This window comes from Cyprinus carpio, chromosome B8 (assembly GCF_018340385.1).
Source record: "Cyprinus carpio isolate SPL01 chromosome B8, ASM1834038v1, whole genome shotgun sequence".
Taxonomy (NCBI): domain Eukaryota; kingdom Metazoa; phylum Chordata; class Actinopteri; order Cypriniformes; family Cyprinidae; genus Cyprinus; species Cyprinus carpio.
This window is the reverse complement of record NC_056604.1, coordinates 8,321,296-8,348,872: the sequence shown is the minus strand read 5'-3', so window position 1 is coordinate 8,348,872 and position 27,577 is coordinate 8,321,296. Positions and strand designations below refer to the sequence as shown.

Sequence of the window (27,577 nt, the reverse complement as noted above, 5' to 3'; positions counted from 1 at the left end):
TTGTAGGCCTATGTTAGGCCTATTAATTGTAATGATTTAATGTCCACAGTTATTCAAACAATAAATTATTTACAGAAAGCGAGCAAAGAAAACAACGGAGCTTTTTGAAACTCCGAATCAGTTAAACCATTGCATTGCAAAATGATTCACTGTTTCAAACCGCTCCAATCGGATCACGTATCGCAAATCATTTGATTCAGTACGGGACTTCAAAGCATGTATCGTGAATCATTTGATTCAGATCGGGACGTCAGAGTGGGTTTGCAGGATGTTTTTATCCCCACTGGGGATAAAAGTAATTCAGCAGAGGCAGGGATGCATAGTCCATCCCTCCTAGCAAATCGCACCCTGCATTCACATCAAACTGAACTTCCGAATGGTATTATAGTTTACTAATGTTGAAACCTTCAACCTTCAAACCTCCAACAGTAACCTGTTAAATCAGATAAAAAAAATCTGATTATCATTTGTCCCATTATCCATTTTTTTAAAATGTGAATACTGGACAATACTGAAACAGTCCCTGATATATAATGCATTCTTTCTAAAAAGCCATGTCGATTTCTGTTATCAACCCGAATGCAAAAAGGAAAACATGAGGACGACATTAAAAAAGCCTTGTACAAAAAGATCCCATCGTTAGTTTACGGTTATCGGAAAAAAATATTACATTCCAGAAGTAAAAGGCAATTAGGCTACACACGTACAGCTTTAGAATTTCAATGGAACTTGATGCGAGTCAATGCAAATCAGTGGGGTTCATTTTTCAGTTACAGTGCAGGGCTGCACTGTCGCAGGAGGAGATCATTTGGAAATCATTAGAAGCCATGTTTAAAGCAGGCCTAAGAATTAAGACCTCCATCCCCCAAACACCTGTCTGTCTTCCTGTATGAAAATAACCCCGATTACACAGACAAAAGCACACCTACAACAGCTAAAATGCAAGCATACACCCCTCCAGCTTAATACAATGCATGGCTTTATTCCAACATCTAGGAGATGCTTTGCTCTCTACAGTCAATCTTCTAGGGATCTTAACTGAAATAAGTAGATTTGCATAACTCCGCATCTTCCCACAGAATTGAAATGTCACTCTCAATGGGCACTGACAAAGTCCTACAAACGTCAAGCCGCATACATTTGTTTATCAAATATTTTAGCTAAATTTATGCATCAAAACAGTATTAATTTAGTTAACGAAGACGACAACGAAAAATAATTGTAAACGAACATTTTTTCTGTGACGAAGACGAGACGTTGATGAGCTAAAACTAATATCTGATGATAAAAACTATGACTAAATTAATGCAGCGTCTTCGACACAGGACTATAATTTTATTTGAAGACTACCGGACATTCAAAATACAAAATACATTCTATATGCTACTGTCTTGGACTATCTCGGATAAGGGGCATTTGCATATCTAGTCAGGCTACCAAAAGGCGAACTAGTGATCTGAAACAATGGCCTCAGAATGCGAAAGGGTAGAGATAAGGTGACCAGATGTCCCATTTTCCCCGGGAGTCACAATTCGTTGTCGATTAACTTAAAAATTAGTGAAGGCAGGATGATAGAAGTGCTCTCTTTCACGCACGCTCCACTTCTTCAGTTCTCATATACATTGCGCGATCAGTTCTCAGCGCTCAAATACACACACAGCAGTCCAAATGTCTTTCGTGTAGAGTATCTCACATAAATACAGTTATGGATTAAGTGAACGTGAACAGGTTGGTTAAAACTTGAACATGTGTATTTCATGCCTGCCTTCCGTCTTAAAGGAACAGCATTCCTAATTAAGTACCTATCCGTGTCATTAATGTTAAAAATATTAAATATTTTCAGTAAACCTACGGTATCTGAAAAATTTGTTTAATTTGTATCTCTTTCGTATTTCATCGACTAAAGCTAGACTAAAACTATGAAAGACTCAAATGACTAAAATGTGACTAAGACTATTAAGCATTTTCGTCTCAAGATAAAGACTAAGACTAAATCAAAAATGTCTGTTAAAATTAACACTGCATCACAAAAATCTTGCTGCTCATGTGAATTCCACCAGAGACTGGCGTAAGCTAACAATACTTGACTGACTCTAAGCATTAAGTAAATACCACAAACATTTTGGATTATATTCCACTCTGACTTCCCTTACCTTTCAATATTAAATTAATTACACATATAATCGATGTGACGAAAGAATGCATCTTAATAGTAAACCTTTGCAATTGTGCTTATGAGGCTTTAAAATGATGCATACATCGGCAGCTCACTAGGCTGGAACAAAGTCTCCAAAATGAACCAGGATGTTCTTTAATTGCACTGTCAGTCATGTGAAATGCATTTCACTTCATTTGGATCTTTTCATATATCATAAATGATAGGATGACAGAATGCTATTTAACCATGATTTGATATTTAACATACATGTTCTCCTAAAGCTCTCAGCAAGCCCTCTTCACCTTGTATAATCTATAAGGGCAGGGCTTTAACTATCAGAGCTGCTCATAGACCTCGTTTTAATGATTAACTTCAAGACAGCAGGCACTTCCATCACGCTACGTTTGTCCAGACTGTTTAACAGTGTGTGAGTTTAATCCAAGTTTAACACATGGAGCCAAGATTTTCAGTCAGGTTAAGGCTCACAGATTAATGAGCTGCTACCTGACTTGCATAACTAGATTAAAAACAAAAGACACTTGAGCTGTGCATTTCAGCACAGAGCCGACTTAGCGTACTGTGCTAGGAGATTACCCTGGAAACCACTTCTCTCCTATGCAAATCCACAATTCACTTGTTAGAAACAAGAAACAATCTCAAGCTGTTTTGATACACCATGCCGTCCCCGTGTGAAAAAAAAAAAAAATTCCTGTAAAACTGTCCCTATGATACCAATCTAAGTGAATAAATATACATTTCCAGTGCATTCTTACCATTCCAAGCAACGGTCTCACGGCTCCAGAATCATTTCCACAGGCCATAAAAAATGCAACGCAAAATGTGTCATCCAACAAAAGGTGAGAGACGACAAAACGACCAGTCTGGTTCCCTGTGTTTTCTCTCTCTCTTTCTGTAAACAGGCCTGTGTGATTTGTCAGGGGACTGAGGGGCCCTGTAAACGTGAAAGAAGCTGTGTGAACAATGAACTCCGTTACCCTCGATACACAGTTTCGAGCCAATTCTCATCAAGCTTGCCTGTGCAAAAGCTGAATTCATTTTCCATTCAAGAGCTGCAAACAATTAATTCCAAATGCTGAGGTCTTGAGTTTATGAATTATTTAAAAAGTATGTGCAGAAGTGGCATCCTGTGAGGTGATTTGTTTTGAAGGGCCTCTTCATTCTTCAGGTTATGTAACAGAGCTATAATGTAATGGATTTGAGCTGAATTTATGACACCTTTTCCCCAAGTAGCTCCTAGAGTTCTAAAAATCCTTTGAAAACAGCAAGGCAAGAGAAGCTCATTAGCTGCATGTAGCAGTACAGGAGTGTTTAATGCTTGCTTACTCTAATTTAACACACAGGTTTTCAAACCCAGGGTCTAAAGACCCTCAGGGGAAATATACAGCAAAAAACTGTTAAAAAGAATAATAATTTTACATTTGCAGAAGTGAGGATTCTTCAAAAAAGAACACCGTGTTCCATGGAAACAAGACAACATACAGGTTTCGAACAACATAAGGGTGACTCAAATGACAGAATTTATTCCTCTAAAGGAAGTGAGTAAGAGGATTTAAAAACAAACCAAAAGAGAATTCCCCACTTATGTAAATTTGATATTAAAGGCTCAGACATCATGTGACAAGTGACTGCTGAAAATTCCCAGGCCAAAATGATCCCTATATCCATTTAGTCTTATGAAATGCTTCATGGCTTGGGCACAATTATTCAGGATCTGGATCCAAAAGTGTCTCTGTTTACCCAAAACAGTGGAGCCTAGTGGCACCATGTATTCAATGTAGGTTTTCACCTGGGCTAATTGCTTCTGATGAGGCCACCAAATCTATGGCAAAGGACAAAGGAGAGCTTCAGAGTACAGTTATTTTTGGACCAACATCATAAAGGGTTTGGTAGAGAAGATCACAGGACGTTCTGCCAGTTTTTCAAACTCCGGTTCTGGGCCAAGGAGCACAAAACTTGTTTGTGTGAGTCGTGCTCTATAAATATTGGCTGTGTGGAAAAAAAAATGGTTTTAGCCCAGAGTTTGATGTTCCAATTAGTCGATTCCCGCAGAAAAATAAGCTACGCACCCTTGGTTACGATAACATTGACCTCAAAACTAAATTAATGTTTGTATGATATGGACGGACATTTGCACCCAGCTGCTGGTCTTTCAGAGAGCACCAGGGCCCGAAGAGAGAGCCAAGAGCGGGGTTTACATACTACAAAGATCCATTTGTGTGTGGATATTGAAAGCTTGTGTTTAAGGAGGAAACTGTGAAATGACTTTAAAAGGTTTGTTCTGATTATGGCAGAAGCAACAGAAAATAAAACTGCATAAAACTCCAAAAATAAAGGGGCCAAGAAGAGAAATTATCAAACATGACACAGGACACAAAAACTAAATAATAACCACACTATAAAGGGAGAAAAACAGAAAGCTATCCATTCATGATCAGCATTCATTCTGTTAAAATTGGGTCAGTGACAACGAAAGCACAAACTGGTTCTCTCACCACAGACACATGTAATATGTAAGCAAAGCATTACTCACACATGCCAATAAACTTCGGAAAGCACTGGAATGACATACTAAATGTCGGGGTCAAAGGTTTAAGCAAATTGTTTCCTGACCTACTCTTTCCCACGACTATGTTCAGAGCATGTGTTTATAGATAGATCCTCTGGCATATTTGCAGCGACAGCAGTCTTGGCACTCGGTCATAATGACCTGGCAGAGTCTCACCTGACTGAACTCCAGGTATCCAAGATTACCAGCTCCAGCAATCTGCACACCTCAACTGTGAAGCTTTGAATAGTATCACTAAAGAAAAACATCAGTAAACAACTTTCCAATAACAATTATATTGGTAATACTATATTGATTAAAAATAAAATGTAGAATACATTGCATTTTTATGGTAGAGGAGCATACACAGCATACGGTGACATGGAGAGACACAGGGGAGACCGTTGACAAAGAAATTATTGAATAAAGTAATTATTTTTGTTTTCTTCACTTACAAAAAGTGTTCCCGTCACTTCATATAACCCAGATTGCATGTCTGATGGCAGATGGAGTATTCTGACCATGACTTTCATACATTTTATGAACCTTGACACTGCTATTTACTTGGCAGTCTATGGGACAGTCTCAAGCCTCCAGGTTTCAATCCAAAATATTTAAAATTGTGTTCCGAAGACGAACTGAGCTTTTATGGGTTTGGAATCACTTTCAAGATTCACGATCACACCTACGTATCCATTTTGGGGTGGAGTATGCCTTTAAATAAAACAAAGTAACAGCACGTTTGGAATGGATATGCAGGTGAGTAAATACTGGCATTTTTTTTCATTTGGGAGGTTATTTTAAGGTTAGATAAAACAAATCACATTAGTTTACTTGAGTGTGCCTGTTTTGAATGTACAATTGCCTGATTTCAGTGCTATTTGTAAAAACACAAAGTCAGGTTGTCAAAAGCCTGACCAGTCAAAAACAGAAAGCAGCCTTCAAGTCCTACAGATAACCTTTAACTGAACCATCTTGACAGGAGCCTCATACAGCTGCCTTTTGTCTTGGGTCACTGCAGGGGTTGAAGACAGAAGTTGCTTTTTAAGCTGATGTATAACAAGATTCTCAGTCAAATCTTGACATGACTGTTTACAAGAAGTGTGTGTGATCTTAGATCAGGGAGAAAGAGAACAAATATATAATTTACATATTTACAATATATAAATTATATATTAAAATATATTAAAATGATGAACCTGAAAGAGAACAAGGAAGTCTTTTCATGTACTTACTAGCTGGCTGACATTGCCCAATTCAATTCATTTCTGAAACCCAAAATACTACAACACACGAAACGCATGGACTAAACAATTACTATCCAAGCCTTCCAAGCACTAACAGGTCTGACCAGTCTGCTCTACAAAAGACTGAATCACTACATCCAAGCCCTGTAAGCAATTCTTTTAACAGCACACACTGACAGTTCCATCCGCACACTCCATAAAGATGTATACAAATCATTAGAACTCTGGACTGGCTCCTCTGAGACCATCATACAGACTTTAAACAAATAAATGACATTAGGAGATGCAACAAACTCAAGGAAACCGCTTTAATAATAACAGTGTGTTTAAACGTACTCAGCAGAGCACTGTGTGATTAAATTTCAATCAAGCTCTTTGTTCTTGATTTGTTTAAAGTCCACTTTGCACTAATAACAGATCTGCACAACAAATATGTCACACTAATATCCTTTAGGACATTCAGAACTAACAAGTCGTCTTGTGCATAAGGCGTTTTCTTGTTATGTGTTACAATTGGGTAATTGTGAAAGGTGTGAACCAATCACACCAAAGATGTTACACCATTCATTTTAAATCAAAATCAACACTTGACAGATAATGAGCGGCATTAAACATCTTAATTGAGCTTACATGACTCTTAATAGAGCACAAATGGATCTAAGGCAGAGTGCATTTGAGGATAACCATGATGAAAAGTGCACATGCATTTAAAGGATAGAATGGCATTTCATTCATCAGAGCCAAGGCTACGGATGGAAAATAATTCCACATTTTATGGTTAAAAAGACATTCACCATGAGACAAGCAGACAAACATGATTACTCAGCATGTTCCATGTACAAAGGGATTTGCCACAGGATTACAGACGCCTACAATCTACTAAAGACCACCGCCACCATGGAGGATATGCCATATTTCACAGCATAAGGGATTTACGGTACAGGAAATTAAGACAGCCAATTCAAGTCAAACATACAGTATCGAACATCCAGCCACACGTAAAAGTTGGAATTTGTTCAGTCTAACAAGCCACACGTTCAGTTGACAGTATAATTTGCTCCATTGCTGGTAACTTGAAAAGTGCTGGAAAGTCTTTTTCTTTTGTGTAATAATGTCTTAATTACAAAACAATGTGTTTGGTAGAATACAGGATTTAAAAAAGCCATACATTTTCAAGCATAAGATGGTAGTTAGCCTAATTTTTGAATAGTATTTGGATTCTAGCTGGTCTTTAGATGGTCCAAGCAGACAGACCATCTTGGAGCAGGAACAAACCAACTACCAGCTGGTCATAAGAGTTTAATACGGTCAAGCTGGATTTTGGAAGATGGTTACTGGTCAGCCAGCTAATGACCAGCTTGAACCAGTTAGAACCCAGCTACTATGTTACCAACAGGAACCCTAAGACTATTCAAGTTATTAATAACAATAAAACAAGCTTTAGCCAATCTTTAGCTAAACCTTTTAAAATCTGTTCATTACAAATACATTATGAGTCAAGTTACAGTGTCATAAGAAACCAGAAACTCACTCACAAAAAAGTAACTATGGTTATTTATCTGCATGACCAAATCACAAAACTGGCAATTCCATGCATAGCAATTAAAGCAAAAATAACCATCTAGATTAAACCCATAAACCTCAAAAACACAGAATGATGCATGGGATATTTCAAGCAATACCTCACACATCCTCTGCTTTTTGTCCAGTAGCCCAATCTGAAGGGCAACACCCCTGTAACAGACCCACACACACTCGACGGGCTTCATTGTCTCTCAATAGTTCAGCTTATGCCGAAACGATGTTTTATTCTTTATGTAAAATGCGAGGTTTTGTCAATGAAACATGGCAGACTCGAAACCCAGACAATAAAAGATGTGGGATCAAACTGCAGAAGCGTTGCCAAATGGAACCGGTAGCTAAAAAACAAATAAAATCCATCTAACAAATATCCACATTAGAAGATTTCATCTCAGGTTACTCTTTTACAGCACATCATCTTCTGCGTTGTCTCCGTCACCAATAACCAACAATAGAAACAGATTCTGGATACAGCTGGGAGAAACTGTTGTTTGTCTTAAATTAATAATACATATATACGATATTACATCGGTTGTATGCTAGGAAAACGAGATGGTGATTCTTTCCCCACTTATTAGTCATCGAAACTGGGTGTGAAACCTTTAGACTGGGTTTGATTTGGAATGTCACTAGAATCAAACGAAACGGAACGTCACGCGTGATATTTATATAAAACTTGATACATTCTAAAAGCTAAACGTTATAATGTATCAAACTCTGGCATTGTTTCTGGCGGTAAAGGTGTTTTTGTAAACCAGCAGGTCAGACCGAGAACACACAGACAGCCTGACTAGGACACCTTTCCTGAAGTCATGTCAGAAACCGAGTTGTTTGTTTGTGAACAAAAGGCCACAAGGAGCAAGGAATGGGAAAGTGCGCTTACCCAAAGATCCGTTCCCCAGCTCATAGCGAAAAAAACTCCAAGAACTGACGTCTCCGCCGCTTAAAACTCCAGGGTTGCTTGTTCTTCCCTCTCTCCGCCGTCGTGTAACTCTCTTTCCTTCAATGAAGCCAGCAGCGACAACCTCACGGCTCAGGGTTTTCCCATTTCCGACACACAATGCACCTCTGCCGCGGGGAAATGGAGGGATGCGTTTGTCCAATAGCGCCCCCTATTCACCAAAGCTTGTAAGTGGAGAGATTGAATAACTGCACAACCTCTGTGTGTCTATATATATATATATATATATATATATATATATATATATATATATATATATATATATATATGTAATATAATATCATATAATATAATATATATAAAATGTATGTAATACGAAATAATGTAATCTGTAGGCTAAGAAATATATTCATATTGCTATATTAATTTCATTTTATATATCCATTACTATGTATATCAAACATTAACTTTTTTCCTTCACAATGAAGAATTTAGGTCACAATCTATTAATATGTGCCCATTAGATCTGCATGTGAATATTACACTAGATTTAAAAATATATATATTAGTATTATTGATATACTGTAGTATACTATATATTTGTTTAATATCTATTTTTTTAAGTTTTTGTCATTTTGATATGATTTTGTCCTTTCTAGTTCTTGTGTTTTTAAATATATTGTAGTCTACACAGATTTAGTTATTTTTTTTATTTCAGTTTCAAGTTAAACTAAATGAAAATGAGAAATATAGGTTTGGCAAGGTTTTACAAATATTTCAATTAACGTTCATTACTTGATAAAGTATAGCGTGTCACACCACGGCATGCTTTAGTAATAAAAATAATTAAAAGATTAAATAATAATAATAAAAATAGAAAATAAACTCTCAGACCAATGTTTCAACAGTTTCTTTATTCATTATTTACATCAAGTGTAACAACGAGGAAGGACTTCACAGTAATATAATATTAAAAGTGAGCTTTAAATTAGAATCACACAAAATATACTTTTTACAAAACAGAAAGAAAATACTGTTAATCTGTCAACCTCTGCCTTTTTAATCCCTGTTAAATTCACATATTCAAAATTAAGTGTTTTATTTTCATTGCACTTGAAGGACTAGAGAGGTGGCCTTTGGTATATATTTCTTCAGCACTTAAAATCTGACCTTACAAAAAAAAAAAAGCGAGTTCCAGGATTCAACATAAAAAGAAGATCAATAAATAAACCAAAAATAAATAAAACAGACAAACAAAAAATTAAAAGGAAAAAAATTGGGTAATTGAGTTTGAGACAAACAGTACAACTTTGCACCTCAGAGGCCTTGTGTGGCTCATAAAGCATACACTATAGGACAAGATTGTTCTCTCCAAATTGTTCCTTTATACATGATACAATAAAACATTATTTAATGCACAAACTTTCAGAGGAGGTTTACTAAAATAAAATTGACTGATTTTAACAAAAGAAAAAAAATATATAAATTGCGTTGATAAGTGGCAATAAAAAGAAAAACACTTTGCTGTTTACTAAAAGGTTTAAAAGGCAAAACACTCCCTGACAATCATGTAAAACTGACAAAAACAGTCACTAACTCTTTTCCCCCTCAGTTGTTTGGTAATGAAATATTTTTAGACATCATAATAAATGGAATAGATGACCTGCATGTGTTTGAAAGAACAAACTGCTAAATCACACATGAAAAATATTTTTACTCTGTTAATGTGATTACGAGAGGTATTCCTGACAAAGCAAAACAAATTCATGAGCTCTTTCAGTAAAAGGAGACCAGACTTCAAGCACTGTCTTTTTCTAAGTAAAGGACAGATCATTGCACTTTTTCCTATTCAAGTTGGACACCTCACATACCCAGATGTCTGAACAGGGGAGCTTGAATGATAATAAAGGCTTGAAAAATCCCATTTGCCACCTTAAAATTGATAATGAATATTTTAGCGCAAAACATATTTACATAAACAGATCTTTAACATGACCTTGCAGTGCACAAAACATTAAATCTCTCACAAAAGGCACCATGTAATATCAGAAAAACACTGCCCACGGCAGAAAAAAAAAAGGCAAAACAAGCTAAGTTAGTGTAGGAAAATTATGCAATGATTTAGAATACAAAAAATGGGTTTGAACAAACAACATGTGTGATTTTCTGTTGCAGTGGAATTGAAATGTCATGGAGATGCATGGCAAAAACAATTTCTCCTTCCAAAATTTCCAAACGACATACCCTAGAATAGTGAATTAAGGCAAGGCAATTAACATTTATGCTTTAAAAATGTGCTCCAGTGTAATCAGTACAAATCATCTTCATTACATTTTAATTATGACATTGCAGGGTACCCACAACAATCTCATTTTTGCAAATTCTAATAGAAATCTATCATTTTATGAATGCAGACAAGGAAAAACAACTGTTAATGTCCTGAAGAAAATGTTTCTTTTAATAATGGTTCTTTTTTATAATAATAAAGTTTGAACTGTGTGAGACTATGGAAAACATATACACGCACGAAAAAAAAACAAAATCCTGTTTTCAACAAATGAATACATTCATAATGTAGATGCACAGATGGAGACCCTCACACCAAAATCTCAACACAAGGACACAAGTGAGCATGACCTTTCATGGCTGTTTGTGGGTATAAAATAATATGCAATATCTACAATATCATAAAAACGCCTGTGCTTTTAATAAAGAATAATTTAAAATTCAAGTTTACAAATGGCGACATTCTAAAGTGAAATCAAAATAAAGTCACAAATCAATGTGCTAAGGAAAATGCAGTTTGTGTTAAAAGACTTGGAAATACTTGTATCTCTAGTGTTGCTGCTTCTGTGTTGGCACCATGATGGTCATAAAATAAATTCTGACTTTCCACACATCACATAATTCCCCCATAGCAAATCAATAAAATCTAGAAACATATTTTGAATTCTTAAGTGTTGAGAACTCTAGAGTCAGACTGTAGCTTTGTGCCATCTGGCTGATGGGGGCATTATCTAAAGGCCACGGATATAAAATGGCAAATATGATCCATGTGGTGACAGACCCAACACCATTTCAACTATGCCACAGCAAATCACTGCTAGCAACAATAATGCATGGACCATGTCAAAATAAAGACTAATTACAGAAATTATGAATGGTCATCAAATGCTGTATTGTTTAACAAATGTGGTCAAATAAAAAAAATGACAGTATGGGATGTAGACAGAAGCAGTTTTAGTGTGTAATATGAGACTGAACAAAGAGCTGTTTGCAATCCACATTCGTTAGTTCACATAGCAATATTGTTTATGTTCAATTTATGGCATAAATGTTAGGCATTTTTATGTTTGCATTGACATTCTGATGCAATATCCAGTTACTGTGGAAACAATGCAAATGAAATCTTGAAAAAGCAAATGGAAATCCGTAACTAAAAACAAAATGCATGATAAGCGGACCAGTTTATTTGTAGTCGGCTCACATTAACATGTACAACCCCTGTATATTTGTCAAAATTGATTCTGTCATACCAAGATAAAACTGTAAGTATTAATTTGTCAATAACAAAACTGTGTATTTTGGTAGTGACAAAAAGCTTATATACAAAGAACTCTGTTCCCACCTGGCAATTTCAAGGAGAAAGTCACCTGTAAACAATAAAAAGTTAGAGAGAGTGTCTGTAGTAATTTTCTGAGGTACTTCTTAGAGAATACTCTCTGTCCCCCAACACTTAAATAAAACTAAATTGATTCTGATGCAAAAAGTCTCAAGGGGTACAGGAGGAGGAGTTTTGGAGGTGGACACAGTGGCTACCTTTGCACAACATCACTGATCTCTTTAATGCACGTGTGCAAGTTGTCAAGAGCCGGGTTGGTCCCAGGTCCCACTCCCCCACCTGTAGAGGAGGCGCGCAGCTCCTGTAGACTCAACTCCAGTTTCCCCACTGCCTCACGAAAGGCAAATTTATTACGTGTCTGGGGGATGCAATCGACATACCCCGAGCAGTAGTCCAAAAGTTGGTGTCCCACATCTAGGACCTGGCTGCTGGAGGAAAGCTCAGTGTTGCCTTGAAGAGCACTACTCAAGCATTCGGCACATTCCAAAAGAGCCTCCTTGCTGATCTTCTCCAGTGGGATTCGTTCTGTCTGCTGCCGAGTCCGTCTAAGGGTGGGTTTGGCGGAAGTAGGGCCAGGTCCACCACTGGAAGCACCGTTGGCCATCTTAGTTTGGGTGTTGTTGTTACTAGAGGGGACTATGGGGGCTGGAGGCACTTGTGGTGGTGGTATTGATGGACGTGCTCCTCTGGCGTCTCTTCCTGACCTTTTGACGCCATCTCCATTGACCTCTATGTTTCCACTGACCGTTTCGTCAGCTGCATCGGCACTGTAGGCATGTTGGAGGGAGCGGAGCATGGGCGGAGGAGGAGGTGCACATTTGGGCTTCACCAGTCGCGGTCGGTCACGATCGCCACTGTCGGACAGCAGTTTAAAGCGGTTGCCCTGAGAGTCCACACCAACTAGGTGTACATCAGCTGAGCTGTGCTTTAGGGTTGGGGAGATCAGCACTGGAACTTTGTGGTTGTGCAGATTGACCGAACCAAGAGTGGAGATTTTCGATGGAGATGACCAGCCTTGCCTGTCATCTTGCCCATCTTTTCCTCGTGTGTTGGAGTCTGAATTTGCCTCTCCCCCTACACCTGGTGCCCTAACTCCACCTGCGACCCCTCGTGGCAAGAGTTTGGCTTTGGGACGATCTCGTATCTGAGCCGTACCTTCGTCAAGCTTCCTCAGGATTGCATCTGAAGGTCGTGTTGCCCCATTCTCTGGCTGTGAGGTGGTGGAAGTTGTACGTTCTAATGGGGGTTTGCTTCGGTTTCTTGGTAACGTCAGCGCCATGCGCTCTAAGTCCGGCAACCCGGCAGACATAGAGGAAGTTGAATTGGAACGAGGGAATGGCTTGGTTCCACTTCCTTCATCTATTCCAGAAGGCTTACCAGTCCGCAATCCCAGGGTCTTTTTGATAAGGCGAGGGGTAAAGAAGCCCGCAAGGCTTCCCCAACTACTGCTGCTTCCCACTTGTCCAGAAGTTGCTCCAGAGTTTGAACTTGAGGGTTTCTGTCCAAATGTGGCCCCACAACAGCGGGACTGCACATGGTTCCCCTCTGCATGAGATGGAGAAAAATTCAACCCATCAGTTTGGGGCAAAGGAGGAGGAGGGCCTGCAAACCCAGCCGTGGGCTCATACTTTTTATGAGGCTGGGTCTCCATCTCCCGGAAAGAGCTGCTCCTCTTGGGAGGCATAGGGAGATTCTGTTGCTGCTGAGGTGAGGATGAAGTAGAAGAGGAAGACATGGACTTCTTCTTCATGAAAGAACTGAAGAAGCCAGCCTTGCGGTCTCGGGTGAAGGTAGTGTCTAGGGAGTCTTCCAGCAGGTTAGAGGGAGACTTATCCCTTTGTTTACGTGGTAGGGCAGGAGAGCTGCTGGAGCGTCCATCACCCACAAAAAGGGATGCTGCAAGACCTGAACACAATAGGACAACAAAACCAAAAGTCAAAGAACAGAAAAATAAGTGGTAGCAGTAGACATGCAAACTAAATCTTCAGTGCTTTCATATATAAACAGCTGGAACACTTGCTTACTGCATTATACAGTGCACTAATAGTATATTGTGCAAGACAATGATTGCTTGGCTATAAAATAAATATTTAATTTATTGCATTGTTACCAATAGTAGTGTCTCAAGCAAAGGTCTCAAAAATAAACATATAGAAGTAAAGCATGGTGACGCCTGGTGTAAATGAAGGCTGTGGGATGGTATTAGATAACACTGCTGCTAATCCTGACTGCAATTTGTAAGAAATAGCCTGGTATATGCTTTTATACAAGAACCTGTGTAGTGTCTCTATGAGCTACTGCTACTACTTGCTGTCATAATTTAAACATGACACATCTCTTTAATTGATGGGGCAATTTTTTTTATGAGTGGGCCAAGATATTTTTAATGTATTTATTTATTTATTTATTTACAGGTCTGGTGGCAAACAGGATGTCTAGGTATTTGCTGTATATAGAGAGTATCACTTGATATGTGCGGAAAAGAAAGATTGTCAGGGCAATCAAAGGCAGGACAATAAAGATACAGGAATACAAAACAAGAAATGTATAAACGTTAAAAATAAACTTTTTGCATGCTTGAAAGGTTTAATAACATGACAAAAAGATGCATCTCAACCAAAAAAATAAATATAAACAGTTCCACCTTGAAAGTTTATTTTATATAAACTTTATGTAATTTTAATAAATATCATATAAATAGTTTTATGTAGAAAAACAATATTGCACAATACATGAAAAATGCTTAAACAACTTTTAATCAAAATATAGATACACATGCAGTGCTTGTATGGATACTTGGGGTTTAGTGACATGCAGCAAACGGGACAAATAGAATTAAATCAGATGTATTTACAAAAAGGTAATTAAAACATGAGAGGAAATATCTGTTATGAACATTCATGAACATCAGTTTTCTGATCACAATACATTTTAAACCTGAAACACAAACATGAGAACAAAAAAAAGTGAAGTATATATATATATTAGGGCTGTCAATTGTTTACAATTTTTAATCTAATTAATCACACCCTTTTCTTGTTTCAAATGTTTGTTAATTGCACACTTCATGAAATTAAGCATAGACCATTTATCTTGTTTCAAATGTTTATTTGGTCATCATTTGCTATATCCAACAAAATAAACCAAAAGATTTAAGGGTGATTCTCAAAAATCTGTATTTTCTGCAAGCTTTTTTCAAGATAAATTTAGATGTCTTTCCAAAAAAGGACACTTTGAAACTCCAAAAAAGACACCAAAGACCCAAATGATATAAGGAGCCCATATAAGCACATATGAATCAGAATTGTATAGTATGTGTACAGTGCAACAGCAAAGAGCTCTTATACATTTTAAAATGTTTCAATAATGAACAGGACCACATGGAGATGTGAAAAAAACAAAAAAACTAAACCAACCGCCTACTGACTGAATACATCTACTACAGTACACAGATCCATTCAGTATAACTAAACACAGCCACATAAAAATGACGAATCAAAACATTATTGTGAATGTGTGTGGAAACAATGTGCATGTATAGAAATGTCTGTGCCTGTGCATAAATACAATGTGTGATCAGTGTGTCAAGAGCACTCATACACGCATTATTATAACATAACCACTCTATCCCAGCGCAAGACTCCTGTACGCCACCGCAATCGTCTTTACCTTGATTGCAGTCTTCATCCATCAAAACTTTACTAGCGAGACTTTACTAGTTTGTGTCTCATCTGGCCATACAGCAGTGGGATGTGCTGACAATAAGTTCAGTCTGTACTACGTGTGAGGGCTCACGCTCTTCAGAGACAATCACAGAATATGACAGAGCTTGTGTTTTAAAGCCAAACACACTGGAATTAATAATTCACTGAAAACGCAACGCGAGCCTCTGTTCTCTCTGCAATCTCTGATGTAATCAGCCTGGTTTCCTTTATATTAGCACAGTTTTGGACGGATTGTTTGAATGCATTGGCTTACTGGATCATTGGACTGAAAACTTTCCCAGAATTTAGCAGCTTAAAATGATCTGATCGCAAGCAGAGAAGCAAAATTGGGGTAAAGAGTTAGAATAGAAATTGTGCTTCAGTAATTTTGCGTTAAATTATTTTAACATGTTAAGGATAGTAACATTAATCACATGCGTTAACGCGTTAAAGTTGACAGCACTAATATATATATACATATATATACATATACAAACACAGGGTGGGTGAAAAGTAACTAGGCAATATTTAATGGCTATAGAACTTGCAGTATCAATGGATTCATGATGAAAATGGTTTCTAAATAGACAATTGTAAATAGGATTTTATTTCCTGTGTCCATAGTTCAGGAATCAGCTGTGAGAGGCAAGGCCAACCACTTGACTGTTTAGGAAACTGAGGAAAACCGTTTAAGGAAACTGGTTGATGCCACCGGTGCCTGCGTTGACATTTAAAGATTTGCTTTCATTTTCCTATGTAATAAAGTACATGTACAATTTGTTTCAATAAATCTCAAAGAAATATGGACTTTACTACCAATTTTTAATGCCTAGTTACTTTTCACTCACCCCGTATGTGGGTGTGTGTGTGTGTGTGTGTGTGTGTGTGTGTGTGTGTGTGTGTGTATATATATGTGTGTGTGTGATATAATACACAGAATTTTCTAAATCATGCTATATTTGTGAATATATATTGGTAGGGTTATATACTATGTAGCTCTGTTAATCAATAAGGAACACCACTCCCATTCTCTTCAGCTTCTGTCTGAGCCGATTGAGCCGGAGTTGAGCCTGTATACCTGCAGGGCCGTGGGTTCCTGCCTCCTCCATATTCTCTTTGTTCTCAGAGTGTTTCTTCTGCCCACGTGACTTTGAGGGCAAGAGTGGCATATCGTGGCCCAAGGTGTGCGCGAGCCCACCTTGCCCACCAGATGCGGTTTTACACAGCTCTTCGGCGACCTCTGGAGAGGAGTCAGCAGAAAGAAGGCACATGTTAATACTGTTTTACATCTAAGTACTGTGAGTCGTATCTTCAACTTTATTTCAGTAAATTTTCAATGGTAAATTACCATAAATGTTTTTTTTTTTATATTAAATTCAATACAAGTTGCACCTATGTTATTTATTCTTTGTTTCCTGTTAAGCATGTTTAAGACTACATTGTGCATTAATTTTTTTCTGTTTAGTCATTAAGTATATAAGATCTGCATAAAAGTCAGCTTGGTTTACGGCTTCCTCTCTCACTCAAAACAGATGATGCAATAATACCTTCTGAGATGCTTGAGTCATGGAACATGGTCTCAAAGGCCTGGTGAATCTCAGCAAATGAGGGTCTATCTAGTGGACTCCACTGCCAACCTACCAACACACAAACAAAATATGGCTTTACGTTAAACTTACACTATGGTTAAAAAGTTTAGGGTCATGCAAGACTGTTTTGAAAAGAAGCGATGTTACGTTAAATTGCTCACAAGTGACAGTAAAAGTAAAAAAAAAAAATTGTTGAAAAATTTCTTTCAAACAAATGCATATCTTTAAAAAAATATATTTATCAATGAATCCTGAAAAATTGTGTCCAGTTTCCACAACATTTTAAGCAGCATATTAGAATGATTTCTTAAAGGATCATGTGACACTGAAGTCTGAAGTAATGGCTGTTGAAAATTCAGCTTTGCCATCAAAGGAATAAATTACATTTTAAATATATCAAAATAGAAATAATATGAATAATATTTCACAACTTTGCACACTGCTTAATATGTATGAACATATATGAATGATACTTGACATTATTTGAATATACACTACTGAGATACTTTTTTATGTTAAGTAAAAACTATGAAGGAACTGCTGATACTCACAGGCTCTCATGAGCTCATAGACTTTAGGAGGACAGCCCTCGGGCTGCTCCATGCGGTAGCCCTTCTCCAGCAGATCGTACACCTGAGACAGGTCGATTCCTGGGTATGGAGACATGCCATATGTAGCAATCTCCCAAAGCAAAACTCCAAATGCTGGAAAATTGGGGAAAATAAGCAAGTCACTTAATTATAAGCAAATCGAGCATTTTTGTCTGTAACACATAACTCTTTATGGAGTATCAGAACTTTCAACACAATGACAAAATGAAATTAGTAACTCACCCCACACATCTGATTTGATGGAGAAGGTGTTATAGGCCAGACTCTCTGGTGCTGTCCATTTGATGGGGAATTTGGCCCCAGCATGAGCAGTGTAGGTGTCGCCTGTCATCAGCCGGCTCAGTCCGAAATCAGCCACCTTGACCACGTGATTCTCTCCAACCAGACAATTACGAGCCGCCAAGTCCCTGAGAAAGAAATTGAGAAGATGGAGTGAGATCTCTCAGTGGGATATAAGACTATGTAACCAATGAGAACTCCTGAAATCTACTGACATTTGAAGAGCTACGCTCACCTGTGGATGAAGTTCTTCTTCTCCAGATACTCCATGGCAGAGGAGATCTGAGTGGCCATGTACAGCAAAACCACTGCATTCACCTGCTCCCTGTCACACTCACGCAGGTAGTCCAGCAGGTTCCCGTGAGGCATGTACTCGGTCACTATGTAGAATGGAGGCTCCAATGTACACACACCTAGAAAGAAGCATCAAAACAAATGACCAATCTGGGACAAATCTAGAAACATATTTTGGTTAAAACAAATAATTGTTGTTTATTATGTGAACAAAACCCTGGATTTCTATAGTGGAATCATGAGGGTAATGCATACTCTCTAATGGTTGATTAATGTAGTCGACAAGTTTCTTGAGATTTTTTCTAAACTGTCTAGACAAGGACACCTCTTATTTGGTCAACTGCACCGAAACCAGTTAAAGCATATATGTGATCCTGGACCACAAAACAATCATAAGGGTCTTTTTTTTTTTCAGTTGAGATTTATACATCATCTGAAAGCTGAATAAATAAATAGCTTTTCATTGAAGTATAGATTGTTAGGAGAGGACAATATTTAAAACTACTTGAAAATCTGGAATCTGAGGGTGCTTAAAAAAATCGAAATATTGAGAAAATCACCTTTAAAGTTGTCCAAATTAAGTTCTTAGCAATGCATATTACTAATCAAAACTATTGATATATTTACGGTAGGAAATTTAAAAATATCTTCATGAAACATGACCTTTACTTAATATCCTAATGAATTTTGGCATAATTTTGACCCCTACAATGTATTGTTGGCTATTGCTACAAATATACCCGTGCTGCATGAAAATTTTGTGGTCCAGGGTCACATATAGCTTCAAATTTGGAGTTGTTGACTAATTGTTTAGTCAATATATCAACTAGTTAAAAAAATCCTAGTACACTCACCCAGCAATTGTACCAAATTGGGATGTTTCACCTCCTTCATGACTGCAGCTTCCTTCAGAAACTCCTCAACCTCCATGGTGTCCTCCTTTGAAACAAAGTAATACAATAAACATGGAATATGAAATAATAATACATAACAGAACTAGCAAAACAACTACAAAAACAGAAATCCATGGGTGCAATAAAATGACCAGCCACTTGGTGGCACACAATGCCACATAAACTGTTCAATGGGATAAAAACCAATGAAATAGGGGGGAAATATTGAAATGGGAGCATAGGCACAAAAACACGAACCTTTAGTGTTTTTACAGCTACAGTGAGGTTGTACTTTTTCCAAACTCCGACGTACACCTCTCCGTACTGGCCTCCGCCTAACTTGTGCTTCATGGTGATGTCAGTGCGCTCCATCTCCCACTTGTCGTGGATGGGGGAGACGCCATAGACGGTTGGCTTGTTGCATTTTGGAGCAGGATAGTGTAATGTGGTTACCAGACCATCGGCCACTGTGGAATGATGATGAACCAGCTCAGCTAATGTGCTGAAACGACTTTCAGCTGTTACGTAGACCTGAGGCAGAAGAGAAGGAGACCAACTTTAAAATCAAAGGAAAGGGAGCTTTACTTTTGTAAAGTAGAGTGAAAGCAGCCCAACCTTTCCGTCAGAGGCGGTGTTAATCCGGTAATGATAGACCCGTCCCTCATAGCGAAGCGAGATGGAGAGCTGGCCAGGGCTGCTCTCACTCTCCCTCACTAGGAAGCTGCCGTTGATCAGGCTGCTGAGCAGGTACTCAGCGGCGCTGCGGGACACGGGCCCATGATACCAGCTGTGCTTTTCCAGACTGTTCACAGGGGTGATGTAGTTACTGGGCACCCAACCCTGGCCATTCTTCGACCGGACTTCACTCCACTCGCCATTCTGGTTGTACCCCAACACTCGCAGCTTCTCTCCTGAAATGCAAAAAAGAACAGATCATTGTACAAAGCAATCACTTGATATTCAGATTTTCTCACATTTTTGTGCATAATGTTTTCCTTATGATTCAGCAATGTAATCCCTTGTTATTCATACCAGTGCATCTCCCTTGAATGGAATGGAATGAGAGACTAGAAATGCAAGCCACAACAAGTCCACCGTTCAGCTATAAAAGCACATCAGGTCTTTCAAAAAGGCAAAGTGCATGTTTATGTAGGTAACTACAGTAATAATTCATAAATAAGATCAGTTTGAACTTGTCCATTAGGTAATGTTTTCAACCCATAAAAGAAGAACCTAGAGTCTTATATAAGAATTCTGAGATTTGAACAAACACCGAAGGCACCTGAGAGTGGAGGAAGAAAAGTGACAATCATGACAATCAAATATATCAAATGAGTATTCGATGAAATGTGCTGTTTTTTAATTTCAGCAAATATGCGTGTCTTAAGACGCCATGGAAGTTAAAAATATAATTTTTTATTAATTCTTTTACAAGATATGCCTCCAAAAAGCACTTTTGAGAACATCCCACGAGCCTTGTGTTCTGTTTAATTAAGCTGTGCTCCATCAAGCTGTTGGAAAAAAGAACGCTCCAAACCCTCTGCAGAGTGTTAAATCTGTGTGTACGGTGCACAGTCAAAAAAAATTATATAAACAATTACCAAAATAAAAATAAGGCCACTTTTTGCCATGTTTGTGTATTTTTTTTGCTGAATTTTTATTGAATTTTTATTTGTATTTTTATAAAAGGCATGTAAATTTATGTTCAAAAGTTGTGGTTGGTAAGATTTTTTTTTTATGTTTTTGAAAGAAGTCTCATGTTCACCAAGGTTGCATTTATTTGACAAAAAAAAGATTAATTAATTTCTGTGATGCTGAGAAAGCTGAATTTTTATATTTTTGTGGAAATTATTTCCCGGATTCTTTTTTTTCAGGATTCTTTGATAAATCAAAAATTTCAAAAGACTTTCTTTTATATAAAAATCTTTTGTGACATAATAAATGTCTTTCACTGTCACGTTTGATCATTTTAATGCATCCTTCCTGAAAATAATAATTGCTTTGAAAAATCTTACTGCCTCCAAACTTTTGAATGTTAGTTTGAATGATAAATTTTGTTTAATTCCGTCCTCTTCCTTCCTCTTGCTTTGATCAAGCATAGGTCCAGCAGAGGGTGCTCTCCTCCTGCCAAGGAAACACAGTTCAGGCCTGCTAGCTTTCAGACACCAAGTGCTTTTTTGCCAATCTTAAATCGACACTGGCGCGGCAACATGGCCCTTGCGAAAAGACAAGAAGAGGCTGGTGCTTTGGTTTATATGGTACATTACCGGCCATTAGCGGGTACTTCAGAGGGAGAAAGCAGACTGCTAACTCCCTCTCTCTGAACTCTCTTCTCTTGAGCTAGTGTGTTTACCCACCTGTGTTTCACCGAGCTGATGGGATTACACTTTAAAATGGGCATTAGCAGTAGCTGTTTCAGTGTGGAGCATCTGAGCACAGAATCGCCTGACTCATGTCCCAAAGTCTATGGAAAGCGCTGTGGGCGTTAGCGCATATGGCTAAAGTCGGTGCCCATGTGCTTATGCTCCTCAGTTGAATAAAAACCAAAAAGTTTAGCATCCGCTTTCATTTTTAGCTTGGTACTTTGATCCTACAAACTGCTGCTGGGAAGAGGAACAAATAGTTCTGAAGTACAGCAAAGAGGAAGGAGAGGGATGGAAGGAAAAGGAAAGATGCATGGTGGCTTTGTTATAGAGAAAGAGGAAGTTATCCATAACAGTTGTGAAGACATTCTTCAGCTTTGTTTTTTCCAGGTATTAAAATTGGTCTTGGGTTTCACTTGAGTTTACACTATCAATACAATGTGATTTGTCATCTGTGTACAGAGGTGGAGATCAAACTGTTAAAAGTTTTCAGTGAAACTAAGCACTGCATGTTGCGCAACCACACATGTCCTTTCGACAATCATACCTTTCGTGATGCTCAGTGTGTTGTCACCACTGGCAACAAAGTCGTAAAGCGCAACAAAGAGGTTGGGGTCACTCTCCGCAGCACCTAGCAGATTCTCCTTCGAGCTCCAGCGCACCGCCTCCGTCAGCGACGTCGAGTCCAGTCCAAACGGCCTGTGCAGGGCCTCTGTGAGGAAGAAAGAGAGAGAAATAACACGCTATATGAGTAACAGAAAACATAAGCAGTTGTTGATGGAGCATATGGCATCTCAAATGAGACGAGGCTTCTGGGAAGGGCAAAATGAGTCAGTGTATGAGGGGAGGGGTTCAGGAGTTGACGAACATGTTAACGTCAAGGTAGGGAGGGAGAAGAGAAGTGAAGAAACCGCAACCATTTGACGCAAAATGAGAACAAGGAGGGTGATTTAAAATGAAAAAAATAATAAAAAACCAGTAATAAATTCAACTCACTTTTAATGCACAAACAATATTACAAAGGCTACACAAAACTGTGATAAGTCATTGTTTTAAAAAAACAAAATAAAAACAAAGCTGTACTAGATGCTAGGGACGTTTAATGGTTAATTTTACATTCAATTAATTTAAATAATAAATTAACAATATTAATTTTGTCAATAATACAATCAATAATTTCTGAAATATTTTACAGTCCAAAAAGAATTATTGGAGAAAATGTTGCATGTATATTTTTAACATATATATAAATAATAATATTAATGACAATTATTATTATTTTAAAATGTTAGAATACATAAATAAATTATAAAAACCGAAGTTCTTTCAATACAAATGCAATAAATGCAGCAGAATGAAATTTATAAAATATTAAATATTTTCAAAATAATAAAATTTATTTTACTATACATTACATCTATATTTATAATAATTCAGTATTGATAAATTTTATATATATATATATATATATATATATATATATATATATATATATATATATATATATATATATATATATATATATATATATATATATATATATATATATATATATATATATATTTTTTTTTTTTTTTTTTTTTAATGAATTCCTAAAAAACTCCAAATGCTTAATTTGTGAAAAGTAGATGACTACTGGAAACACCCCAAGAGCAAACCATTTGACCAAGTAACAGCTTCTACATTGAACACACAAACAACAAATACACATCCCTCAACCTGAAATCCTCCACACACACACACACAAAAAAATCACTGCGACTCAGGGCACCGTTATAACATTGTCTACCTGCGAAGCAATAGTGGTCCACATCCTGTGGGTTGGACAGGTTGGTCAGCCTGACCCTTTCTTCCTCAAAACTGCTGCTGGACGGCAGGGTCCTCAATGGCATAATCTAGCAGTGATCTCACATGTACTAAAACACAGACCTGATGTGTTGAGGGTTCTGCTTCTGTCTGGGAGGGTTTGATTCTTAAGGAACTTCTTAAGGAGAGGAGGAGCATGAAATGGCTTTGAGGTTGGAAAAATGGTGTGGGAGAGTCCCCACGCCTTGAGCATGCCTGTGTCTGCTGGTCTTCCTCTACAGCTGTCAACCAGCCACAAACACACCCATCAAGCATGTCTGGGCAGCTGCCCTTTTCCTTAGGGAAAAGTGTGGCAGAACAAACCGTCGGATGAGTTAGAAATGAAAAGGCATCAGTAGCTCCATTTACTGATCATTATGAAACAAATTCTGGCACTGAGATAAGGCTGCAATAGGTTTACCTTTACAAAACTACTGTGGCGTTACCATAGTAGAGGGCCTGAATCAAATAGTAATACCATAGATTTGAACGCATTCACATCCCAAGGTACATTAAAAAAATAGCTAAATTCAGTTAAATTATTCATCCTCAACATGTATCACAAAATCAACAACATCAAAAAAAAAAGGCCATCATGATACAAAATAGCTACAATAGATGGCTCACAATGGGTGACTAGTTGTTCAAAAAAATTCTAAAAAGCAGCCAAAAGTTCTATTTCAATTTCATATAAATGCTTTTCTTTAAAACTTTCTATTCAAAGAAACCAACTACTTTACATTGTAATAATATTTCACAATATAAGTTTTACTGTATTTTTGATCAAATAAATGCAGCCTTGATGAGCATAACAGACTTACTTTAAAAACATTAGAAATCTTACCAACCCCAAACTTTTGAATGGTATTGCATATGCTAAAAATCACAAAATAATAACTGAAAGCATTATATTACCAACCAAATATTAATGTACAGATTACAGTTAACAGTGCTTCTGAATTATTAGTGTACAACAGTAACAAAAATACCAGCAATAACCAATGGTCTAAGTTTTTAAAACACATCAGCGTTTTATACAAACTGTTGTTAAATAAGAGAATGTGTCTTATGTAAATGCCAACTAAGAAACTCATTCAATCAGATCAAGTAAACCCAAAGCTACCAGTTAAGATGGATTAGTAAATTATTAGTTTGAGCACCCCTATCAACTAGTTGATTTTTAAAATATGTAGTTCTGAACATCCCTAAAAGAACCCACAAAACTCCTAGTGTTGTTGACACATGCACATTTATCCACAGAAATAACAACACAGCAGATAAGACTTGACTAAATAAATAACCCTTAAAAATAATATTAGGGCAAAATGTAATCAATGGTTCAACAAGTCTAAAATGTCCCTATAAATTAAACAGGAAACAATCATTATGAATAAAAGACACAATAGCCAAGACAAAACAAAGACTGGTCTTAAACAACTTAATAAACCTGCAAGAACACGCAGCTGAGACAGTCAAGGCCTGTGTGGCAAAGTCAGGTTTAAGACATTGAGACACACATGCAAACAGATACATACAGCCCTACCTTTATTCCTGACCAGCATACAGTGCTTCCCAGTCCTAGTCAGCTGACTTATCCACAGCTCCCAGTACATGATCCCAGTTCCAGTATAAGGGCTAATGGGAAACCACTCTAGCTCCTTATCCTCAGACTATGAGTTTAATTCACACTACAACACTCAGTCGAAAATCTGCAACGCTCCTCTTTGTTGAATCATTTCAGAGTCTCCAGTGCAGCTCAGAGCTCAGAGTTTCCAACCCCGCAGCCGGAATGCCAGTGCGACTTGATTGTGGGCCTCCATGCCAACTGCCTTGAGTAAGAAATGTCCACATGTGCTTGTGTGAGATATGGGAAGAGTGGAGTTCTGAGGGTGGTTTTATTGGATGTCTTGTGAGGGGAGGCGTGTGGGGGGCCCGTTGGTTTTAGAAGGGGGTAGGAATGAGCAGATGGTTCCATTTCTACACCATGTGTGCTGCCTACCCAACATCCTCTTGGGAGAGGCTGGAAAAGCATGGAGGTGTGGAAACTCTAGTGCAAAATGCCTGTGCCACATTAAACGTACCCTTGAGTTTCAGAGCAACATGTAAAATGTATTAAGATGGGATGCTCAGTTATTCAGTTACACCCAAAACCTCTCAACAATAATCAAAGACATCAGCACACAAGACCTCAACAGACTAGATGACATGAAATAAAAGGATTCTATAAACATAATAAAAGAAAAAGAGATTCAAATCTCAATTCTAGACTACATAGGCCAGACAGACAGGCAGATGTAATGACAGACACAGACAGATGTAATGACAGACATGCAAGATAGATACTGACAGACAGACGAAATGATAAAATGAAAGATATTGACTGACAGACAGACAGAGACACTGACAGACAGATAGCAGAGGTTGCGTTAGACTTTTAACATTGTGCGTCATTTTGACGGACAAGGTTGTAAAAATTCTGTCAATCTATTATTACCTGTCATTTTAATTTTCATATTTTAATTATAAGACATTTAATTGCCTGTATTTTTGTTCACATTTTCATTTTTAATAATGAACTTACAGGACAAGCATATAGGCTTATGCATTTATTTATTTATGAAGAGATCAGATGAAGAGACTGTGCATCACTTTTCATGTTCAACACTACACACAGCAGTGACACCAAAGGCAACTAAAAACAAGAAAATTTGCTAAGGCTGGGTAAAAAAAAAATTGATTTCTCAATTTTAATAGATTCTCATTTTTATGATCCAATATAAATTCTTAAATCCCAATCGATTCTGTTTTGAGTTGATAAATGAACCGCACATACTGTATAGTGCGCCTCCCATCCAGTACATAGCAATAGGCTAAGCTTTGTACGTTGTTACTTTTGATATGAAACAAAATTCCAATTCCACCCATTTTATTAGGAAATTCAAGCAATAAATACCATTTTGGCACTCTTTAATGTGGCATGATAGATCGCTGTAGACACCTCAGATCAGGTGAAGCGGAACTGATCATCTCTTGATCATCCCACTTTACTAGTGGGTACTCGGCTGTGCGTAATCAATGGTATCAGGGTTGCCAGGTTTTCACAACAAACCCACCCAATTGCTACTCAAAACTAGCCCAAACACGTTTTGAGTGGGGTTCCAGAGTAAAAATTACATTCCGGGGGGTAAAAGTTTCTTGGCAGGGTTCCTCCGGTAAAACACACATTCCAGGAGCTAAATATCACGTTATTCGGGACGCTTTAACCCACGGACATGACAGATTTTTCCGTCGCTGCTAAAAAAAAATTCCATTTAATATTTCCTGATCTATAAATTCCATGATCCATGACTATTCAAAATATCTTTTTACAATGATCACAAATTAATCTAAAAAAAATTTCGTTACAGCATCAAGTTTACACACATGGGTCAAAAATGACCCATCTACGCAAGCATGATAAAACAAAAGAATAAAGATATTTTGTTAAAATAATTATTTTAGCAGTTATTTAGACCAGCACATTTAACACCTGAAATGCGTTTATTTGCCACTTTGTCACACATAACATCCACATCAATGATAACCAATAACACTGAAATTGACTAGTCTGTAGTGCAACTGTAGTGAATTGTAGTGAATGTGACTGAATAGATGAAAATAAAACTACTAGGGATGTGATGAGGTCTCGTGGTACGAGATCTCGCGAGATCCGATGTGTCCCGCGAGATCCGGCTGGTCTGCGAGAACGTGACGATATCCTGCAAAACAATTTGCCGTTTACATTACAGCTGCACAATTAATCGTTTAAAGATTGCGATCTCAATTCAGAAACACACGCAATCCTATTCCTGAAAGACAACAATTCAGCTATGTCTATTACAACTGTTTCACATCGCGAGTGTCAGTAGAGCGTGAGAAGCACAT

At 37.6% G+C, this 27,577-nt stretch overlaps 2 protein-coding genes across 5 annotated transcripts in view; both read right to left on the bottom strand.

Moving 5' to 3' along the window:
* Positions 1 to 8,631, bottom strand: part of LOC109059090 (formin-binding protein 1-like) — a 45,415-nt gene extending 36,784 nt beyond the window's left edge. For both annotated transcript variants that reach the window (XM_042729524.1, XM_042729523.1), the window contains exon 1: positions 8,436 to 8,631. In XM_042729524.1, the coding sequence (XP_042585458.1) occupies positions 8,436 to 8,459 (24 nt within the window). In that variant the 5' untranslated portion in view covers positions 8,460 to 8,631. The remainder of the gene's footprint in view (positions 1 to 8,435) is intronic.
* A 716-nt stretch (positions 8,632 to 9,347) lies between these two features.
* The window catches only part of LOC109059082 (tyrosine-protein kinase ABL2-like), a 51,661-nt gene continuing 33,431 nt past the window's right edge, over positions 9,348 to 27,577 (bottom strand). Inside the window, exons 1-11 of one of the 3 annotated variants that reach the window (XM_042729521.1) lie at positions 25,197 to 25,863; positions 22,356 to 22,520; positions 20,061 to 20,356; positions 19,704 to 19,976; positions 19,407 to 19,491; positions 18,494 to 18,671; positions 18,202 to 18,386; positions 17,920 to 18,072; positions 17,327 to 17,416; positions 16,858 to 17,019; positions 9,348 to 13,980 (exon numbers count right to left, since the gene is read on the bottom strand). In XM_042729521.1, the coding sequence (XP_042585455.1) occupies positions 12,269 to 13,980; positions 16,858 to 17,019; positions 17,327 to 17,416; positions 17,920 to 18,072; positions 18,202 to 18,386; positions 18,494 to 18,671; positions 19,407 to 19,491; positions 19,704 to 19,976; positions 20,061 to 20,356; positions 22,356 to 22,520; positions 25,197 to 25,266 (3,369 nt within the window). In that variant the 5' untranslated portion in view covers positions 25,267 to 25,863 and the 3' untranslated portion in view covers positions 9,348 to 12,268. Of the gene's footprint in view, positions 13,981 to 16,857; positions 17,020 to 17,326; positions 17,417 to 17,919; positions 18,073 to 18,201; positions 18,387 to 18,493; positions 18,672 to 19,406; positions 19,492 to 19,703; positions 19,977 to 20,060; positions 20,357 to 22,355; positions 22,521 to 23,597; positions 24,233 to 25,196; positions 25,864 to 27,577 lie in introns of those variants that run through there. The other 2 variants (XM_042729520.1, XM_042729519.1) reach the window with 2 other exon arrangements.